We start from the raw sequence: 19,865 nt of genomic DNA on the forward strand, positions 1-19,865 counted from the left end.
CTTATTTTTAAAACCTCCCTGGAAAATCAAATCTGTAAATGTTTCTTCTCACAGAAGGTTATATTTTTCTTTGCCTAAGTCATGATTTTACTTGTGCATTTCACTGATAACAGTGGCTCCTATGATAGTATTGATGTTTATTTCATTTTTAAAATTTACATAACAAAGAAAAGTTCACAGAGTATTAATGTACAGTTCAACAAATTCTCACAAAGCAAAGATCTGGTGATGAAATAGATCATTTCCCATCATCCTTGAAGCCCTTGTACTCCACTTAGTTACCACCTCCTTATTCCCCAAAAAGATAACGACTGTACTCACTTACAACACTGCAGTTTAGTTTGACATATATGTGACATATATATATATATATACACACACACACACACATATATATATACACACACATATATATACACACATATATATATACACATATATATACACACATATATATATACACACACATATATATATACACACACACATATATACACACACATATATATACACATATATATATACACATATATATATATATACATAAAATGAGTCATATATATATTAAAGCAAATATGTATTATTTTATTTGGCTTCTTTTCTTCAACATTACTTTTATGAGATTCATCCATGTCATAGCATGAGGCTGGTTCATTTGCTTTGACTGCTTTACAGTATTCCATTACAAGAATACATTGAAGTTTACCTGTTCAATTCAATGAACAGTTGGGTTGTTTCCACTTTGTCACTATTATAAGTAATGGTGCTATGAACAATCTTGTGTATAAATGTAGGGGCACGTGTGCACACATTTCTGTTGGGAAGATGCCTAGAAAGAAAATGACAAATTGTTTTCCAGAATGATTATACCAGTTTACATCCCATTAACAGAGTTTGAGCATTCCATTGCACCAGATTTCCAGCAACATATTATGTTGTTGTTTTAAAGAAATATATTTTGGTATGTGATACATATTATTGCATCATGGTTTGAATTTATTTTTTTCTGATGACTAATGAAGTTGAATATGTTTATAGATACTCATGTTTATAGGCTACTTGGAAATCTTCTAGTGTACTTGTTCATATAACTTGCCATTTCTCTACTGGGTTTTTCTTAGTGATTTGTATGAGTTCTTTATATATTCTAGACACAAATCCCTTAAAACTTAGGTATGACAAATTGGCAGTCAGTTTCTAGTTTGCTTTTTCATTCTTTCTTTTTCTTTTTCTTTGTTTTTTTTTCTTTCTTTTTTTTTTTTTTTTTTTTGAGATGGAATCTTGCTCTGTTGCCCAGGATGGGGTACAGTGGCATGATCTTGGCTCACTGCAACCTCTGCCTCCTGTGTTCAAGCAATTATCCTGCCTCGGACTCCTGAATAGCTGGGATTACAGGCGCCCACCACCACACCCAGCTAATTTTTTGTATTTTTAGTTGAGACAGTTTCACCATGTTAGCCAGGCTGGTCTCAAACTCCTGACCTTGTGATCCACCCACCTCAGCCTCCCAACGTGCGAGCCACCGTGCCCAGCCACCTTCTCGTTCTCTTAATGCTGCCTTTTGCTGAACACAAGTTCTTAATTTTAATATAGTTTGATTTGTGGCTTTTTGCTTTGCGAAAACTCTTTTCACAGCCCAATATTATGAAGATATTCTCCTACATAACCATTTGGAAGCTTTATTATGCCTTTCACATTTAGATGGACAAGCCACATGCAACTGATGTGTGCGTGTGGTCTAAGGAAATGTCAGATTTTACATTTTTTCCACGCAGCTCTTCACTTGTAGAAAAGACTGGCCTTTTTCCTATTGCTCTGTAGTGCCACCCTTGCCATAAGTAATACATTCATTTATCTAAATCTGTTTCCGGACCCTCTATTCAGTTCCATTCGTGTGTTTGTCTGTAATTAATCTTGATGTCTTATAGTGTTTCATTTTGTTCTTTAATTTTTTTATTTCAACTGGTTTTTGGGGGAACAAGTCATGTTTAGTTACATGAATAAGTTCTTCAGTGTTGATTTCTGAGATTTTGGTGCACCCATCCCCGGAGTAGTACCTAATGTGTAGTCACTGTACCTAGTGTGTAGTCTTTTATCCCTCTGCATCCACACACTTTCCCCCAAGTCCCGGAAGTCCAATGTAATATTCTTACGTCTTTATGACCTCATAGCACAGCCCCCATATATAAGTCAGAATATAGGAAGTTTGTTTTTCCATTCCAGTTAAGTGCAGTGAGTTACTTCACTTAGAATAATAGTCTCCAGGCTGGGTGCGGTGGCTCATGCCTGTAATCCAAGCACTTTGGGAGGCCAAGGTGGGTGGATCGCCCGAGCTCAGGAGTTCAAGACCACCCAGGACAACATGGTGAAACCCCGTCTCTACTAAAAATACAAAAAAAAAATTAGCTAGGCGTGGTGGTGCATGCCTGTAGTCCCAGCTACTTGGGAGGCTGAGGCAAGAATTGCTTGAGCTCTGGAGGCGAAGGTTGCAGTGAGCTGAGATACACCACTGCATGCATTTCAGCTTGGGTTACAGAGTGAGATCTCTGTCTCAAAATAAATAAATAAATAAATAAATAAAGCAATAGTCTCCAATTCCATCCAGGTTGCTGCGAATGCCATAATTTTGTTCCTTTTTATGGCTGTGTATATACACCACATTTTCTTTATTCATTCCTTGATTGATCAGCATTTGTGCTTCTATGCCTAATTTATTAAGAGTTTTTATCATGAGGGATATTGAATTTTATCACATGCTTTTTCTGAATCTTTTGATATGATCATATGGTGTTTGTCCTTCATTCTGCTGTGATGTATCACATTATTTGTGTAGGTTGAATCATCCTTGCTTCCCTAGGATAAATTGCACTTGATTATAGTGTATGATCTTTTTGACATGCTGTTGAATTCGGTTTACTATATTTTGTTGAGGATTTTTGCATTTATTTTCGTCAGAGATATTGGTCTGTATTTTTTTCATGTTGTAGTTTTATCTGGTTTTGATATCAGGGTTTTGCTGGCCTTGTAAAATGAGTTTGGCAGAGTTTGCTCCTCTTCAATATTTTTGAATAGTTTGAGAAGAATTTTAAAGAATATTGATTCTTTAAAAGTTTGGTAGAATTCAGCAGTGAAGACATCTGTTCCTAGACTTTCGTTTCTTGATTTCAATACTGATTCAATCTCATTACTCATTATTGATCTATTCAGGTTTTCTATTTCTTCTTGGTTCAATCTTGATAGGTTGTACATGTCAATAAATTTACCCATTTTCTCTAGGTTTTCAAACTGATTAGTCTATAGTTGTTTATAATAGTCTCTGATGATCCTTTGTGTTTCTGCAGTATCAACTGTAATGTCTCCTTTCATTTCTATAGAATTTTATTTATTTGGGTCGTCTTTTTTTCTTAGTTTACTTAATGCTTTGTCAATTATGTTTATTTTTTTTGAAAAACCAACTTTTTGTTTCATTGATCTCTATTTTTTCAGTCTCAAAAATGTCATTTATTTCTGCTTTTTTTTTTTTCCTTTTTCTAATTTTGAGTTTGGTTTGTTCTTTTCTAGTTTCTTGAGGTGCATCATTAGCTTATTTGAAATCTTTCTACTTTTTCATGTAGGCATTTATTGCTGTAAACTTGCCTCTTGTTATACTTGCTATAAACTGCTATAAGTATGGTTTTTGTTGTGTCTCATACATTCTGGCATGCTGTGTTTCTGTTTTCATTTGCTTCAAGGTTGTTGTTGTTGTTGTGTTTGAGACAGGGTGTCATTCTGTCCCCCAGGCTGGAGTACAGTGGCATGATCACAGCTCACTGTGATTTCAACCTCCTGGGCTCAAGCAATCCTCTCACATTAGCCTCCCGAGTAGCTGGGACTATAGGCATGGACCACCACAGTTGGCTAATTTTTGCTATTTTTCGTAGAGACAAGGTTTTCCCATGTTGCCAGGTGGGTCCTGAAACCCTGGGCTCAAGCAATCTGCCTGCCTCAGCCTCCCAAAGTGCTAGAATTACAGGCGTGAGGTATTTTTTACTTTCTCTCTTAATTTCTTTTTTAATCAGTTGGTCACTCAGGATCATGTTTAGTCTTCATATATTTGTTTAGTTTTGAGTGTTCCTCTTGTTATTGATTTATACTTGTATTCCATTGTGGTCAGATAAAATACTTCATATTATTTCAATTAACATTTTTTTTAAGGTTTCTTTTTCATGTCCTAACATAGGGCCAATCCTGGAGAATGTGTTATGTGCTGATGAAGAGAATGTGTATTCTGCAGCTACTGTGAAATGTTCTTTAAATGTCTTGTAGGTCTATTTGGTTTATGGTACAGTTTAAATTTGAAACTTCCTTGTTGACTTTCTGTCCAGATGATCTGTCCAATGCTGAGTGGGGTGTTGAGGTCCCCACCTGTTAACTGTATTGGGGTCAACGTCTCCCTTTAGATCTAATGATTTTTTTTTATATATATCTGGGTGCTCTGGTGTTAGGTGTGTATATTTTTACACTTCTTGTATTCTCTTACGTTCATGCTTTTGTCTAAGTCCTTCAGTATGTTTCTAATAACTATTTTAACGTTCTTCTTGGCTAGTTATCTCCTTTACTTCTACATCTGCATCTATGACCAATATTTTCCTTGGTTATGAGTGTTGTGAATTTTATGTTGGTAAATGCTGGAAAGTTTGTATTTCTTTAAGGAGCTTTAGACTTCACTTTTTCAGGTAGTTAAATTACTACTGGATTAGTTTGATCTTTTCAATACTTGTGCTAGGTGCAGTGGTCCACAGATCTAATCTCACCTACTCAGAAGGCTAAGCCAGGAGGATTGCTTAAGCTCAGAAGTTTGAGGCTGCAGTGAGTGTGATCTCTGGGAACTATTCAGTTTATAGCCCCTTAGATGTTTTTTTGCTGGCCTCCTGGAATTTTACCTTACTGATGCATGCCTTAGTACAGTCATGTGCCACATAACAACGTTGCGGTCAGCGACAAACTGCATATGCAATGGTGTTTCCGTAAGATTATAATACCGTATTTTTACTGTTCTTTGTGTAGATACACAAGTACATGCCATTATGTTATAATTGCTTACTGTATTCAGTACAGTACCATGCTGTACAGATTTATAGCCTACGACCAACAGACTATATAATATACACCATCTAGATTTGTGTAAGTACACGTTACAATGTTCATGCAGTGATGAAATCACCTAACAACACACTCCTTAGAATGCCTGACTAAGAATTCAGTGAGCAATGCCTGCTGTATTTATCGGTAGAACCAAGAGAGCACCTCTGTAGATTTTTAAGACAGTCGTTCACCTTTTCCATTCATCTTCCTTCTCTGCTCACAAACTCCAGTCACTTCAGTCTTCCCTAATGCTGATGTCCTCAACTCAGCAATACTGTTGAGGAGACCTTAATGCTGGTTTCCTCAACTCAGCAATACTGCAAAGCTCTGATTTTGATCACACCTCCCTGCTCTGTAATCTAGAAAGTGCCTCCAGGCAGACTGCTGAGGAACAGGAGTCACCTTCTTTATCTCTCTTCTCTCAGAGGCCACAGTCCTGCACAGTCCTGGCTATTGTACAATTTCAAAAAGTGGTTGTTTCATTAATTTTGTCCAGTTTTCTAGTTGTTTACAGCAGGTGGGTAAATACTGTCTAGGTTACTCTAGCCAGGTTCTAAAAGTAGCCGTTGACATCATTCAATTTGGAAATCAACAATTTATTCCTTATTTTGGGAATACAGGGCAAGGAAAGAGATTGAATACCAGGAACTGATATTTCTTTTAACTGGAGGAGTAAGTCTTAAAAGTGCTGAGAAAAATCCTGATCCAACTTGGCTACAGGAAAAAAGCTGGGAGGAAATTTGTCGTGCAAGTGAATTTCCTGCCTTCAGAGGACTCAGGTAATTGTTTAAATTGATGATTTATCATTGAATGGCAGTAGGTAAACTTGTTCTTTAGTGATTTTTAAATGGTCCTGTAGCTGTCTGGTGTCTACTCCTTGTTCTACAATCTCTTTTAAGTTTTTCCCAATAAAAAGAATAATTCTTAAGCTTTTTTCTATTAGGCAACATTTTTGTGAACATATATATGAATGGCGGGAAATCTATGACAGTAAAGAGCCATATAATGTCAAATTTCCAGCACCAATGGATAAGAACCTAAATGAACTACAGAAAATAATAATTCTTCGGTGCTTAAGACCTGATAAGGTAAAAGACCAATGTGTTCTATTTGAAGCCTAGATAATTTTCCATTTATGAAGTATTAGGCTTAAAGTTATTGTTACTTGATTCTTTAACTATCATTTCAGATTGATTATCCAGCTTACAGTTCATTGAGCTCCTTGAATTTGGATCTGTAGGTTTATTGTTTTCCTCATTTTGGGAATGTTTTTGGTTACTATTTCTTCAAATATTGTTTCACCCTACCCAGGATGGATGGATGGATGGATGGATGGATGGATGGATTTCTTTCTTTCTTTCTTTCTTTCTTTCTTTCCTTTTTCTTTCTTGCTTTCTTTCTTTTCTTTCTTTCTCTCTCTCTCTCTCTCTCTCTCTCTCTTTCTCTCTTTTATTAGTACTTTCTTTCTTTTTTATTGTATTTTAGGTTCTAGGGTACCTGTGCAGATCATGCAGGATTGTTGCATAGGACATACATGGCAAGGTGGTTTGCTGCCTCCATCCTGCCATCACCTGTATCTGGCATTTCTCCCCATGTTATCCCTCCCCAACCTCCCCATTCCCTGCTGTCCCTCCCCTAGCCCCCAGCAACAGACCCCAGTGTGTGATGCTCCCCTCCCTGTGTCCATGTGTTCTCATTGTTCAACACATGCCTATGAGTGAGAACATTGTGGTGTTTGATTTTCTGTTCTTGTGTCAGTTCGCTGAGAAGGATGGTTTCCGGATTCATCCATGAGATTGCTTAATATGATGCTATGTAATATAATATAATGTAACCGATACTCTGTTAATTATTTTTTTAATCCTTGGTATCTCCTTGCGTCTGTTTGGGTAGTTTCCATTGCTGTCTTAACATTTGCTGATTTCTTCTTTTGTATTGTCTAGTTTGCTACAAATCCTATTCAATTAATTTTTTAATTTTAGTAATTGTATATTTCATCTCTAAAAAATTGTTTGTTTCTTTTTGTATATCTTATTTCTCTTTTTACTCTGCTAATTTCTTTTAAATAGTTGAACGTAGTTATAATAACTGTTTAAAAATTACTGACTACTGATTCCATCATTTCTGGATCTGTTTCTACTGACTGATTTTACTGTAAGTTATACATGATATTTTCCTCCTTCTTGGTATGTCTAATAACATTGATTACATACTACACATTCTGAATATCACATTGTTGATGAGTTAGATTTCATTTTCCTATAAAGATTGTTGAGTTCTGTCCTGCTAGTTCAGGGTTCAACAAATAACTGTGGGCCAAATCTAGCCCATATCCTTTTTGGTCCAGCCCATGAACTAAGAATGTTTTTTTGTGTGTCTGATTTTTTTTTTTTTTTCTTGAGACGGAGTCTTGCTCTTGTTCCCCAAGCTGGAGTGCAGTGGTGAGTTGTTGGCTCACTGCAACTTCTGCCTCACGGGTTCAAGCGATTCTCCTGCTTCAGCCTCCTGAGTAGCTGGGACTACAGGAGCCTGCCACCATGCCCAGCTAATTATTGTATTTTTAGTAGAGATAAGGTTTCACCATATTGGCCAGGCTGGTCTTGAACTCCTGACCTTGTGATCCACCTGCCTCAGCCTCCCAAAGTGCTGGGATTACAGGCATGAGCCACCACGCCTGGCCATGTTTTTTATATCTTTAAAGAATTGTTTCAGCTGGGCATAGTGGCTCATCCCTATAATCCCAGCACTTTGGAAGGCCGAGGACAGATCACTTGAGGTCAGGAGTTCAAGACCAGCCTGGCAAAGATGGTGAAAGCCTGTCAGTACTAAAAATACAAAAATTAGCCAGGCATGGTGGTGCATGCCTGTAATCCCTGCTACTCAGGAGGCTGGGGAAGGAGAATTGCTTGAACCAGGGAGGTGGAGGTTGCAGTGAGCAGAGATCACACCACTGCACTACAGCCTGGGTGACAGAGTGAGACGCCATCTAAAAAAAAAAAAAAAAAAAAAAAGTTGCTTTAAAAAGAACCTGCAGCCCAGCCTGCACAGTGGCTCATGCCTGTAATCCCAGCACTTTGGGAAGTTGAGGCAGGTGGATCATGAGATCAGAGTTAGAGACCGGCAAGTTCAACGTGGTGAAACCCCATGTCTACCAAAAATATAAAAAATCAGCTGGGTGTGGTGGAAGGCGCCTGTAATCCCAGAACTTTGGTAGGCTGAGGCAGGTGGATCATGAGGTCAGGAGTTCAAGACCAGCCTGGCCAAAATGGTGAAAGCCCATCTCTACTGAAAATACTAAAAATTAGCCAGCATGATGGTGAGTGCCTGTAATCCCAGCTACTCGGGAGGCTGAGGCAGAGAATTGCTTGAACCTGGGAGGCAGATGTTGCAGTGAGCCGAGATTGTACCACTGCACTCCAGCCTGGATGACAGAGCAAGACTCTGTCTCAAAAAAACAACAACAAAAAACCCCATGCAACAGAAACTGTATGTGTCCCACAAAGCCTAAAATATTTGCTATTCTGGCCATCTGTAGAAAGTTTGTCAACCTCTGTGGCTGTGTAGTTAAATTACTGAAGTTTAATTGTTCCTTTCAAATATTGTTTTTAAGATTTGGTAGGGCTGGTCTAGAATCACCTTTATACAATGCATAGTTTAGCTCTACCAAAGTGCCGCCTGTCTGGGGCTTTGACTGAATGCTCCAAGTGATCACTAAGGACTCTCTTTGGCTGTTGGGAACCTGAATGAGTCCCAGCCTTCATGAACAGCGGTAGCTCCCCAGATCTCCTGCTTACAGCTCCTCAGACCTTCTTTGCTTGGCCTCCTGCACACACACCATAGTGTTCAGCAAAGATTCAGCGGTATTGTGATGCAGATTTCCAAACTCTTCCTGGATAGTTCTGTGCTAATTAGAACTCTAACTTCCAGCAGCCTTGGCCTCTTTGTCGTCTTTTTCTTGTTTTCCCACCTCAGCATCACTGCATTGCCCTGCCTTAATTACGTTCCCTGTTCCACAGTCTAGCATATCTCCAAGAAGAAAGCTGAGAGAATAGCGTTCACTTTTTCTTTTTCTCGGTGATCACAGTCCTATACCACCTGTTGCCCCAGTGCAAAAATGGTTGTTTCATTAATTTTGAATGTTCTTAAGATGTTTGTGGTGGTAGGATAAATCCAATCCCTATAACGACGTCATAGCTGAAAGTGGAAGATAGCAGAACCTTTTGTACATGTCACAATGTTATTAGTTCAAACATGCACAGAAATCTTTATCTAAAGATAGGACCAATTTTCACAAATTTAAGAAAGGCGATTATAGTATTACAAAAGGATAATTTTGTAATAGAAAACAAAAAACTATGTTCGTACATCTAAACTTTGAGTAATGTTAAAAAGTTATTCATGACAAATGTTAAAGGAGGAAGGAAGACTTTGTTCAAGACTATCACAATAGGGCCGGGCACGGTGGCTCAAGCCTGTAATCCCAGCACTTTGGGAGGCCAAGGCGGGTGGATCACAAGGTCAAGAGATCGAGACCATCCCGGTCAACATGGTGAAACCCCATCTCTACTAAAAATACAAAAAAAAATTAGCTGGGCATGGTGGCGCGTGCCTGTAATCCCAGCTACTCAGGAGGCTGAGGCAGGAGAATTGCCTGAACCCAGGAGGTGGAGGTTGCGGGGAGCCGAGATCGTGCCATTGCACTCCAGCCTGGGTAACAAGAGTAAAACTCCATCTCAAAAAAAAAAAAAAAGACTATCACAATAGGAAAGAGAGGTCAGGCTTAATTCCAGATACGGCAGAGACAGTTGGGGATTCACAGTCAAGGAGAAGGGTGTGGGGGAATTACTAAGAACAGACATCAAGGGTAGGAGGAATTCTTGCTACCCTGACCTAACAGAATTCTTGCTGAAAGCAGGCCAGGGTGATGAGATATCACCTGGGTGATGGCAGGGTATGAGGAATTTGATCAGTTATGGAGGGTGGTCGGATAAAGAGAGTGGGGGACTCTCACTAAACTGACTAGTGGGATTCTTGCTACAACTGGGCCCTTGGAAGACAAGGCCTCATAGAAGAAAGGGCTCAGAGGAGCCTGTCTAACTAAGGTTTGTTTGAGGAAAGAATGTTAGTAAGTCACTTCACCTACACCATGAAAAATATGAAGGTGTTAAAAGTGATTGCAATAGTCCCTTCCTTTCTTTCTTCATTTAAAAAAAAAAATTACAGTTTTAGTAAAGTCTCACAGGACACATTATCTAATACTCTGTTTCTGAGTTAAAGAGAGACCTACATAATGTTTTACTCCTTACCCTGCCTCCCAAAGACTTTTGCACATTGTTAAAACTCACCTCATTCTTCCCGATAGTTGTGTGTGTATACGTGTCTATGTATGTTTACTCTCCTCTCACTAGAGAGTCCCTTTAAGTTCCTGGAAGCCCCAAACCATGCTCTATTCATGATTTTGTCACCAGTAGCCTCCCTTGTTCATGGTAAACTGAGGACTTAATAGCTTTGCATCTGGGAACACTTGCCTATTTGCACTTTACAGAGTGGCTCCCCAATGGGCAATAGAGATATCGTTTCAATACCATGTGTAGGGTTTTTGCTTTGTCTGCCATGCTTGAAAGCCCGTGCTTATATACTACAGCACGTACCCCATTATAATGCACTATACTTGTCACTTGTTGTTTAGGGTCTCCTACTAGGCTGTGAGCTTCTTGAGGTCAGGACTCATGTCTTATTTTGCTCTGTATTGTCAGGATTGAGAGCAATGCCTGGCAGATAGTAGAAGCTCAACAAATGTCTATGAATTAAGTTGAATTCAATTCAACTAAATGGAATTCAAGCGTATGTTATTCAGGCCTTCTACTTGTTTCCCTCTGTTCTCCAGAGAAATAAAACAATAAGGGAGGGGAATTAATTGATTGATTTTCTGAAAGGAATTGGCTGGTGTGATTGTGGAGGCTGGTGAATCTGCTGGCGGGCTGGAAACTCAAGGAGCATTTGATGGAGCAGCTCAAGTCCAAAGGCAATTTGGTGGCAAAAGGTCCTCTTTTTCAGGGGAAAACAGGCTTTTTTCTTTCTTAAGGCTTCCAACTGATTGTATGAGGCTGACCTCTTTATGGAGGACAATCTGCTTTATTCCAAGTCTACTGATTTAAATATTAATCTAATCCAAAAATATCTTCAGCAACACGCAGACTGCTATTTGACCAAATATCAGGATATCATGGCTTCACAGGCCATCTTTGGCTCGTTTATATAACAATCAATAGGTTAAAAATGGTATCTAAGTATAGTTATAATTTGTACTTTTCTCGTTATTAGAGTATAAATGAAGCTGCTGTAACAAAGGAACGCAAAGTATAGTGGCTTAAATCAAATAGAATTTAATTTCTCTCTCTCCTAACAGCTCAGAGGCAAATGATCAAGGGATGACAGGAAGGCACATCTCCTAAGATCACCCAGAAACTCAGGTTCTTTCATGCTTACAGTGTGGTCCCCATCAGCAAAATGGAAGCTGGCTTGTGAACACTGTGTCTGTTGAAAAAAGAAAATGTTGAAGGCAAATAGCTTCCTTAAAATATAATCTGGAAGTTCCATACATAATTTCTACTTGTATCTCTCTGGCCAAAACTTAGTCACATGGCCACATTACCTGCAAGAAATGCCAGGAAAACTTGAGGTTCTGATACCAAACAGAGACAGAGAAGTGGGTCAGTTTGCAATCTCTGCTATAACGAATGACACTGAGCATCCCTCATGTGTTTAGGATCAGTTTGTACTTCATTTTCTCTAAGCAGTTCATCTCCTTTGCCCATTTTTCTTTTGGATAATTAGTTTTGTCCTATAAATGTGTATACTTTTTATTTATTAGAAAAATTAGTGCTTTGTCTATAATGCTACATGCTTTTCTTGACCTTTAGACTCAAATTGTATTCTTTGTTGTTTTTTAATAACAAAGCTGTTACGTGAAATAAAAGTTGCTCTAAAGATCATATCTTTTCTCTTCAACAGATAACACCAGCTATAACAAACTATGTAACTGACAAACTTGGGAAAAAATTTGTAGAGCCTCCACCATTTGATTTGACAAAGAGTTATTTGGATTCAAATTGCACCATTCCCTTAATTTTTGTTCTATCTCCAGGAGCAGATCCTATGGCAAGTAAGTGCATATACTGTAAACTTTTAAGAAATTACAAATAAAACATCTTGCTCAATACTCATTTCTTATATGATTATAAATCAGGTAGTAAATCTGATATTTACAGAGAAATGTTACTAGAATTTTTCATGATAAAACGTCTATGCATAAGACACATTTTTATAATTCTAGAGTAAGCAGTGTGACAATTTTTTGTGCCTCTCATAGGCCTGCTGAAATTTGCAAATGATAAATCTATGTCGGGAAATAAGTTTCAAGCTATTTCACTGGGACAGGGACAAGGACCAATTGCAACAAAAATGATTAAAGCAGCAATAGAAGAAGGAACTTGGGTGTGCCTACAGAATTGTCACCTTGCAGTCTCCTGGATGCCCATGTTGGAAAAAATATGTGAAGATTTTACCTCTGAAACCTGTAACTCATCCTTTAGACTTTGGCTGACGAGCTATCCATCTCCAAAAGTATGTTTATTTCCTACAGAATTCCATACATTTACTTAACTATCTGTATATCTTGTTTGTTTTGAGATGGAGTTTCACTCTGTCTCCCAGGCTGGAGTGCAGTGGCACAATCTCAGCTCACTGCAACCTTCGCCTCCTGGGTTCAAGTGATTCTTCTGCCTCAGCCTCCCTAGTAGCTGGGGTTACAGGTGTATGCCACCACGCTCGGCTGATTTTTGTATTTTTAGTAGAGTTGGGGTTTCACCATGTCGGCCAGGCTGGTCTTGAACACCTGAGCTCAGGTGATCCACCTGCCTCAGCCTCCCAAAGTGCTGGAATTTCAGGCATGAGCCACCACACCCAGCCAGCTGTCTGTATATCTTAATCAAGCTTTAGATGTGTAACCTTAAGAGGTTTTAAAAATACTTCTGGAGTCCTCCATTATGCCTATTTTTTAATCCACTGGTATATGCACTTTTAGAGCCTCCGCTTGCTATCTTGCATAATACTCTCCATTTATTTCGTCTTAGTTCCCAGTAACAATTCTACAGAATGGAGTAAAAATGACTAATGAACCTCCCACGGGTCTTCGGCTGAATCTCCTTCAATCATATCTCAGTGATCCAGTTTCTGATCCTGACTTTTTCAAGGGATGCCGTGGAAAGGAACTGGTAATATTCATCTTTCAGAACTTTTTTTTTTTGGTAGCATTTTAAAAATTTTATTAATTGTGCTTTAGATTCTGGGGTACATGTGCAGATCATGCAAGATTGTTGCGTAGTACATTCATGGCAAGGTGGTTTGTTGCCACCATCCCCCCATCACCTATACCTGACATCATTTCCCACGTAATCCTTCCCGCACTCTCCCTCCCACTAACCCTCCCATGGCCCCCACCAACGGACCCCAGTGGGAGATGTTCCCCTCTTTGTGTCCAAGTGTTCTCATTGTTCAACACCCGCCTATGAGTGAGAACATGCTGTGTTTGATTTTCTGTTCTTGTGTCAGTTTGCTGAGAATGATGGTTTCCAGGTTCATCCATGTCCCTATAAAGGACACAAACTCATTTTTTATGGCTGCATGGTATTCCATGGTGTATATGTGCCACATTTTCTTTGTCCAGTCTATCATTGATGGGCATTTGGGTTGGGTCCAGGTCTTTGCTATTGTAAACAGTGTCACGTGAACATGTGTGTGCATGTGTCTTTATAATAGAACGATTTATAATCCTTTGGGTATATACCTAGTAATGGGATTGCTGGGTCAAGTGGAATTTCTATTTCTAGATCCTTGAGGAATCGCCACACTGTCTTCCACAACAGTTGAACTAATTTACACTCCCATCAACCGTGTAAAAGTGATGCCACTTCTCCACATCCTCTCCAACATCTGTTGTCTCCAGATTTTTTAATGATCGCCATTCTACCTGCTGTGAGATGGTATCTCAATGTGGTTTTGATTTGCATTTCTCTGATGACCAGTGATGATGAGCATTTTTTCATATGTTTGTTGGCTTCATATATGTCTTTTGAAAAGTGTCTGTTCATATCCTTCGCCCACTTTTGGATGGGTTGGTTTGTTTCTTGTAAATCTGTTTCAGTTCTTTGTAGATTCTGGATATTAGCCCTTTGTCAGATGGGTAGATTGCAAAAATTTTTTTCCCATTCTGTTGGTTGCCAGTTCACTCTAATGATAGTTTCTTTTGCTGTGCAGAAGCTCTAGAGTTTAATTAGATCCCATTTGTCTATTTTAGCTTTTGCTGCCATTGCTTTTTGTGTTTTAGTCATGAAGTCCTTGCCTATGCCTATGTCCTGAAGGGTTTTGCCTAGGTTTTCTTCTAGAGTTTTTATGGTGTTAGGTTTTATGTTTAAGTCCTTAATCCATCTGGAGTTAATTTTAGTGTAAGGTGTCAGGAAGGGGGTCCATTTTCTGCTTTCTGCATATTGCTAGCCAGTTTTCCCAAGACCATTTATTAAACAGGGGATCCTTTCCCCATTGCTTATTTTTATCAGGTTTGTCAAAGATCAGAAGGTTGTGGATGTGTAGTGTTGCTTTAGAGGCCTCTGTTCTGTTCCATTGGTCTATGTCTCTGTTTTGATACCAGTACCATGCTGTTTTGATTACTGTTGCCTTGTAGTATAGCTTGAAGTCCAGCTATGTGATTCTACCAGCTTTGTTCTTTTTGCTTAGGATTGTCTTGGCTATGTGGGCTCCTATTTGATTCCACATGAAGTTTAAAGTGTTTTTTTTCCAGTTCTGTGAAGAAGGTCATTGGTAGTTTCATGGGGATAGCATTAAATCTATAAATTATTTTGGGTAGTATGGCCATTTTCACAATATTGATTCTTCTTAACCATGAGCATGGAACATTTTTCTATCTGTTTGTGTCTTCTCTTATTCCCTTGAGCAGTAGTTTGTAGTTCTCCTTAAAGAAGTCCTTTACCTCTTTTGTTAGTTATATTCCTAGGTATTTTATTCTTGTTGTAGCAAGTTTGAATGGGCGTTTGCTCTTGATTTGGCTCTCTGTCTGTTACTGGTGTACAGGAATGCTTGTGATTTCTGCACATTGATTTTGTATCCCGAGACTTCGTTGAAGTTCCTTACCAGCTTAAGGAGAGTTTGGGCTAAGACGATGGGGTCTTCTAAATATATAATCATGTCGTCTGCAAAGAGAGACAATTTGACTTCCTCTCTTCCTAATTGAATACCTTTCTTTCTTTTTCTTGCCTGATTTGCTCTGGCTAAAACTTCCCATACTATATTGAATAAGAGTGGAGAGAGAGGGCATCCTTGTCTAGTGCCAGATTTCAAAGGGAATGCTTTCAGTTGTTGCCCATTCAGTATGATATTGGCAGTGGGTTTGTCGTAAATAGCTTTTATTTTGTGATAGGTTCCATTAATACCTAATTTACTGAGAGGTTTTAGCATAAAGGGCTGCTGAATTTTGTCGAAGGCCTTCTCTGCATCTATTGAGATAATCATGTGGTTTTTGTCTTTGGTCTGATTTATGTAGTGGATTACATTTATGGACTTGCATATGTTGAACCAGCCTTGCATCCCTGGGATGAAGCTTACTTGATCGTGATGGATAAGCTTTTTGATGTGCTGTTGCAATCGGTTTGCCAGTATTTTATTGAAGATTTTTGCATTGATGTTCATCTTGGAGATTGGCCTGAAGTTTTCTTTTTTTTGTTGAGTCTCTGCCAGGTTTTCGTATCAGGATAATGTTGGTCTCATAAAATGAGTTGGGGAGGATTCCCTCTTTTTGTAGTTTGGAATAGTTTCAGATTGACGGGTACCAGCTCGTCTTTGTACATCTGGTAGAATTTGGCTGTGAACCCATCTGGACCTGGACTTTTTTTGGTTGGTAGGTTAATTGCTGCCTCAATTTCAGCCCTTGTTGTTGGTCTATTCAGAGTTTCAACTTCTTCCTGGTTTAGTTTTGGTAGGGTGCAAGTGTCCATGAATTTATCTATTTCTTCCAGGTTTTCTGGTTTCTGTGCATAGAGTAGTTTGTAGTAATCTCTGATGGTAGTTTGTATTTCTGTGGGATCGGTGATGATATCCCCTTTTTATTGCATCTATATGATTCTTGTCTCTTTTCTTTTTTATTAATCTGGCTAGTGGTCTATTTTGTTGATCTTTTGAAAAAAAAAAAACAGCTCCTGGATTTATTAATTTTTTGAAAGGTTTATTGCGTCTCTATCTCCTTCAGTCTGCTCTGATCTTAGTTATTTCCTGTGTTCTGCTAACTTTTGAGTTTTTTTGATCTTGCTTCTCTAGCTCTTTCCATTTTGATGATAGGATGTCAATTTTAGATTCTTCCTCGTTTCTCATGTCGGCATTTTTTGCTATAAATTTCCCTCTAGACAGTGCTTTAAATGTGTCCCAGAGATTCTGGTCCATTGTGTCCTTGTTCTTGTTGGTTTTGAAGAGCATCTTTATTTCTGCCTTCATTTCATTGTTTATCCAGTCAACATTCAGGAGCCAGTTGTTCAGTTTCCATGAAGTTGTGCAGTTTTGAGTTAGTTTCTTAATCATGAGATCTAATTTAATTGCAGTGTAGTCTGAGAGACTGTTATGATTTCCATTTTTTTTGCATTTGCTGAGGAGTGATTTACTTCCAACTGTGGTCAATTTTAGAGTAAGTGCGATGTGGTGCTGAGAAGTATGTATATTCTGTGGCTGTGGAGTGAAGAGTTCTGTAGATATCTGTTAGGTCCACTTGTTCCAGTTCTGCATTCAAGTCCGGTATATCCTTGTTGATTTTCTGTCTTGTTGATCTGTCTAATGTTGACAGTAGAGTTTTAAAGTTTCCCACTATTATTGTGTGGGAGTCTAAGTCTCTTTGTAGGTAATTTAGAACTTGCTTTATGTATCTGGGCACTCCTGTATTGGGTGCATATATATTTAGGATAGTTAGCTCTTCTTGTTGTATTGATCCTTTCACCGTTGTGTAGCGTCCTTCTTTGTCTCTTCTGATCTTTGTTGGTTTAAGGTCGATTTTATCTGAGACTAAAATTGCAACCCCTGCTTTTTTTTTTTTTTTTTTTTTCTCTCCATTTGCTTGATAGGTCTTCTTCCATCCCTTTATTTTGAGTCTATGTGTGTCTTTGCATGTGAGATGTGTCTCCTGAATACAGCACACCAATGGGTTTTGACTTTTTAACTCAGTTTGCCAGTCTGTGTCTTTTAATTGTGGCATTTAGGCCATTTACATTTAATGTTAATATTATGTGTGAATTTGATCCTGCCATTTTTTTACTCGTTGTTTGTTTTGCCCATTGGTCGACACAATTTCCTCATTGCATTGTTAGTCTTTACCATTTGGTTCGTTTTTGTAGTGGCTGGTACTGGTTTTTCCTTTCTGTGTTTAGTGCTTCCTTCAGGAGCTCTTGTAGGGCAGGTTTGGTGGTGATGAAATCTCTCAGGAATTGCTTGTCTATAAAGGATTTTATTTCTCCTTCACTTACGAAGCTTAGTTTGGCTGGATATCAGATTGTGGGTTGAAAGTTCTTTTATTTGAGGATGCTGAATATTGGTCCCCACTCTCTTCTGGCTTGTAGGGTTTCTGCCGCGAGATCCTCTGTGAGTCTGATGGGCTTTCCTTTGAGGGTGACACGAACTTCCTCTCTGCCTGCCCTTCGCATTTTTTTCCTTCATTTCAACCCTGGTGAATCTGATGATTATGTGCCTTGGGGTTGCTCTTCTTGAGGAGTATCTCTGTGGTGTTCTTTGTATTTCCTGTATATGAATGTTGGCCTGCTTCACTAGGTTGGGGAAGTTCTCCTGGATAATATTTTGAAGAGTGTTTTCCAGCTTGGATTCATTTTCCCTGTCCTCTTCAGGTACACCAATCAAGTGTAGATTAGGTCTTTTCACATAATCCTGTATTTCTTGGAGGCTTTGTTCATTTCTTTACGCTCTTTTTTCTCTAATCTTGCCTTCTCTTTTTATTTCATTGAGTTGATCTTCGATCTCTGTTATCCTTTCTTCTGCTTGACTGATTCGGTTATTGAAACTTGTGTATGCTTCACGAAGTTCTTGTGCTGTGTTTTCCAGCTCCATCAAGTCATTTACGTTCTTCTCTGGGCTGGTTATTCTAGTTAGCATTTCATCTAATCTTTTTTCAAAGTTCTTAGCTTCTTTGCATTGGGTTAAAACATGTTCTTTTATCTCAGAGAAATTTGTTATTACCCATCTTCTGAAGCCTGCTTCTGTCAGCTTGTCAAAATCGTTTTCTGACTTGTTTTGTTACCATGTTGGTGTGTTGTTGTGATCTCTCTGGGGAGGAGAAGCGTTCTGGACTTTGATGTTTTCATCCTTTTTGCGCTGGTTTCTTTCCATCTTCTCTGAGTGGATGTCCTTTCTGTTAAAGTTGGGGTTATTTCTCCTGTATGAGGCTTTTTTTTTTTTTTTTTTTTTTTTTTAATGCAGGTGTCAGTGTGCCACTTGAGACAGTCTGTCCATTGTCTGCCTATGGAGGCCCTGCTGGGCTGCCTTGGTCTCAGCCCAGGCTGCTTTTTATTATTTGCCTAGTTTCTGTCCGCTGTGGTTAGCCCTGCCTTCCCAATGGTGGGCTTTTTTGCTCTGCCGAGCCCACTGTTCCTGGCTGGAGGATGTGTTAACTGCGAAACTCTCCTGGGAGAGGGACTCTGGTTGCTGGATCTTGTTGGGGAGGGGCATGTCTGGTCGTATCTCCCTACCCGCTTTCAACTCTCCCTTCCATGAGACTGGCAGTTCCTTTTTGCAAGCTTTCTTGGTATAAGCCCAAATCTCCACCCTGGTCTGCGCTAACAAGGCACCGGGCTGGCCGGGGCTGCTGGCCTGGGCTGTTGCCTGGGTCTGTGACTCCGGGTGTTTCTCAGCAAGGCAGCATTTCCCTGGTCTGTGTGCTGCCAGAAGTCTCAGAGTGAATTGCTGTATCTGATTCAGAGAACCGAGGAGGTGATGCCCCCTACCATCCTTCGTGCCTGATACGCTTTCCAGGTGGGGCAGTGCCCCGCCTTGCCTCGGCTGGACACCTTTGGGCTGCTTTTGCTGCCTTTTTTGGAGGTTAATCCTGCCGTTCAACCAGTCCCTTTAAAACAAAACTGGTACCTCGCTTGGAGACAAGGATATCACTCTGGTTCTGTCTCACTCGGTGGTAGCCGCACTCCAGAGAAGCTTCCTTTTGGCCATCTTCCCTTGAATCTTTTTAGAACTTTTAAAATGTGCTTTATAATGATCAAATATACAAATGTAAATTTTTATTTAATAATACTTTTAAAAACATTAAATAAAAATTTTACAAAAGTTTAAGCATTTCCTAACAAGACAGAGACTATGCTTATCTTGTTCACCATGTTGTTCAAAAAAGTTTTTTGTTCTACTTCCCACACAGTAGACATCAAAATGAATATTTGTTGAATGAATGAATGTATCTTAGTTTATTAGCCAAAGCCCAATAATGTTTTTGATTAGGACCCAAGAGTAGAAATCTATTTTCACATTGTTGATTCTTTTTCAACAAGTATGTGTGCCAGGCCCTCTCCTAGGTAGTAGATATAAAGCAATGAGAACAAAATAGATCCACAGAGAAATCTGCCTTTATGGAACTTAACTTCTAGTAATAATGTTAAGTATATTAATAGTGC

General features: G+C 39.0%; 1 protein-coding gene across 2 annotated transcripts in view; it reads left to right on the forward strand.

Annotated features, from left to right (window-relative positions):
• DNAH12 (dynein axonemal heavy chain 12) overlaps positions 1-19,865 on the forward strand; it is a 260,536-nt gene that overhangs the window by 215,433 nt on the left and 25,238 nt on the right. For both annotated transcript variants that reach the window (XM_074403604.1, XM_074403603.1), the window contains exons 61-65: positions 5,745-5,903; positions 6,068-6,212; positions 12,139-12,289; positions 12,497-12,750; positions 13,260-13,400. In XM_074403604.1, the coding sequence (XP_074259705.1) occupies positions 5,745-5,903; positions 6,068-6,212; positions 12,139-12,289; positions 12,497-12,750; positions 13,260-13,400 (850 nt within the window). The remainder of the gene's footprint in view (positions 1-5,744; positions 5,904-6,067; positions 6,213-12,138; positions 12,290-12,496; positions 12,751-13,259; positions 13,401-19,865) is intronic.

The sequence above is a fragment of the Saimiri boliviensis genome, chromosome 8 (genome assembly GCF_048565385.1).
Source record: "Saimiri boliviensis isolate mSaiBol1 chromosome 8, mSaiBol1.pri, whole genome shotgun sequence".
Taxonomy (NCBI): domain Eukaryota; kingdom Metazoa; phylum Chordata; class Mammalia; order Primates; family Cebidae; genus Saimiri; species Saimiri boliviensis.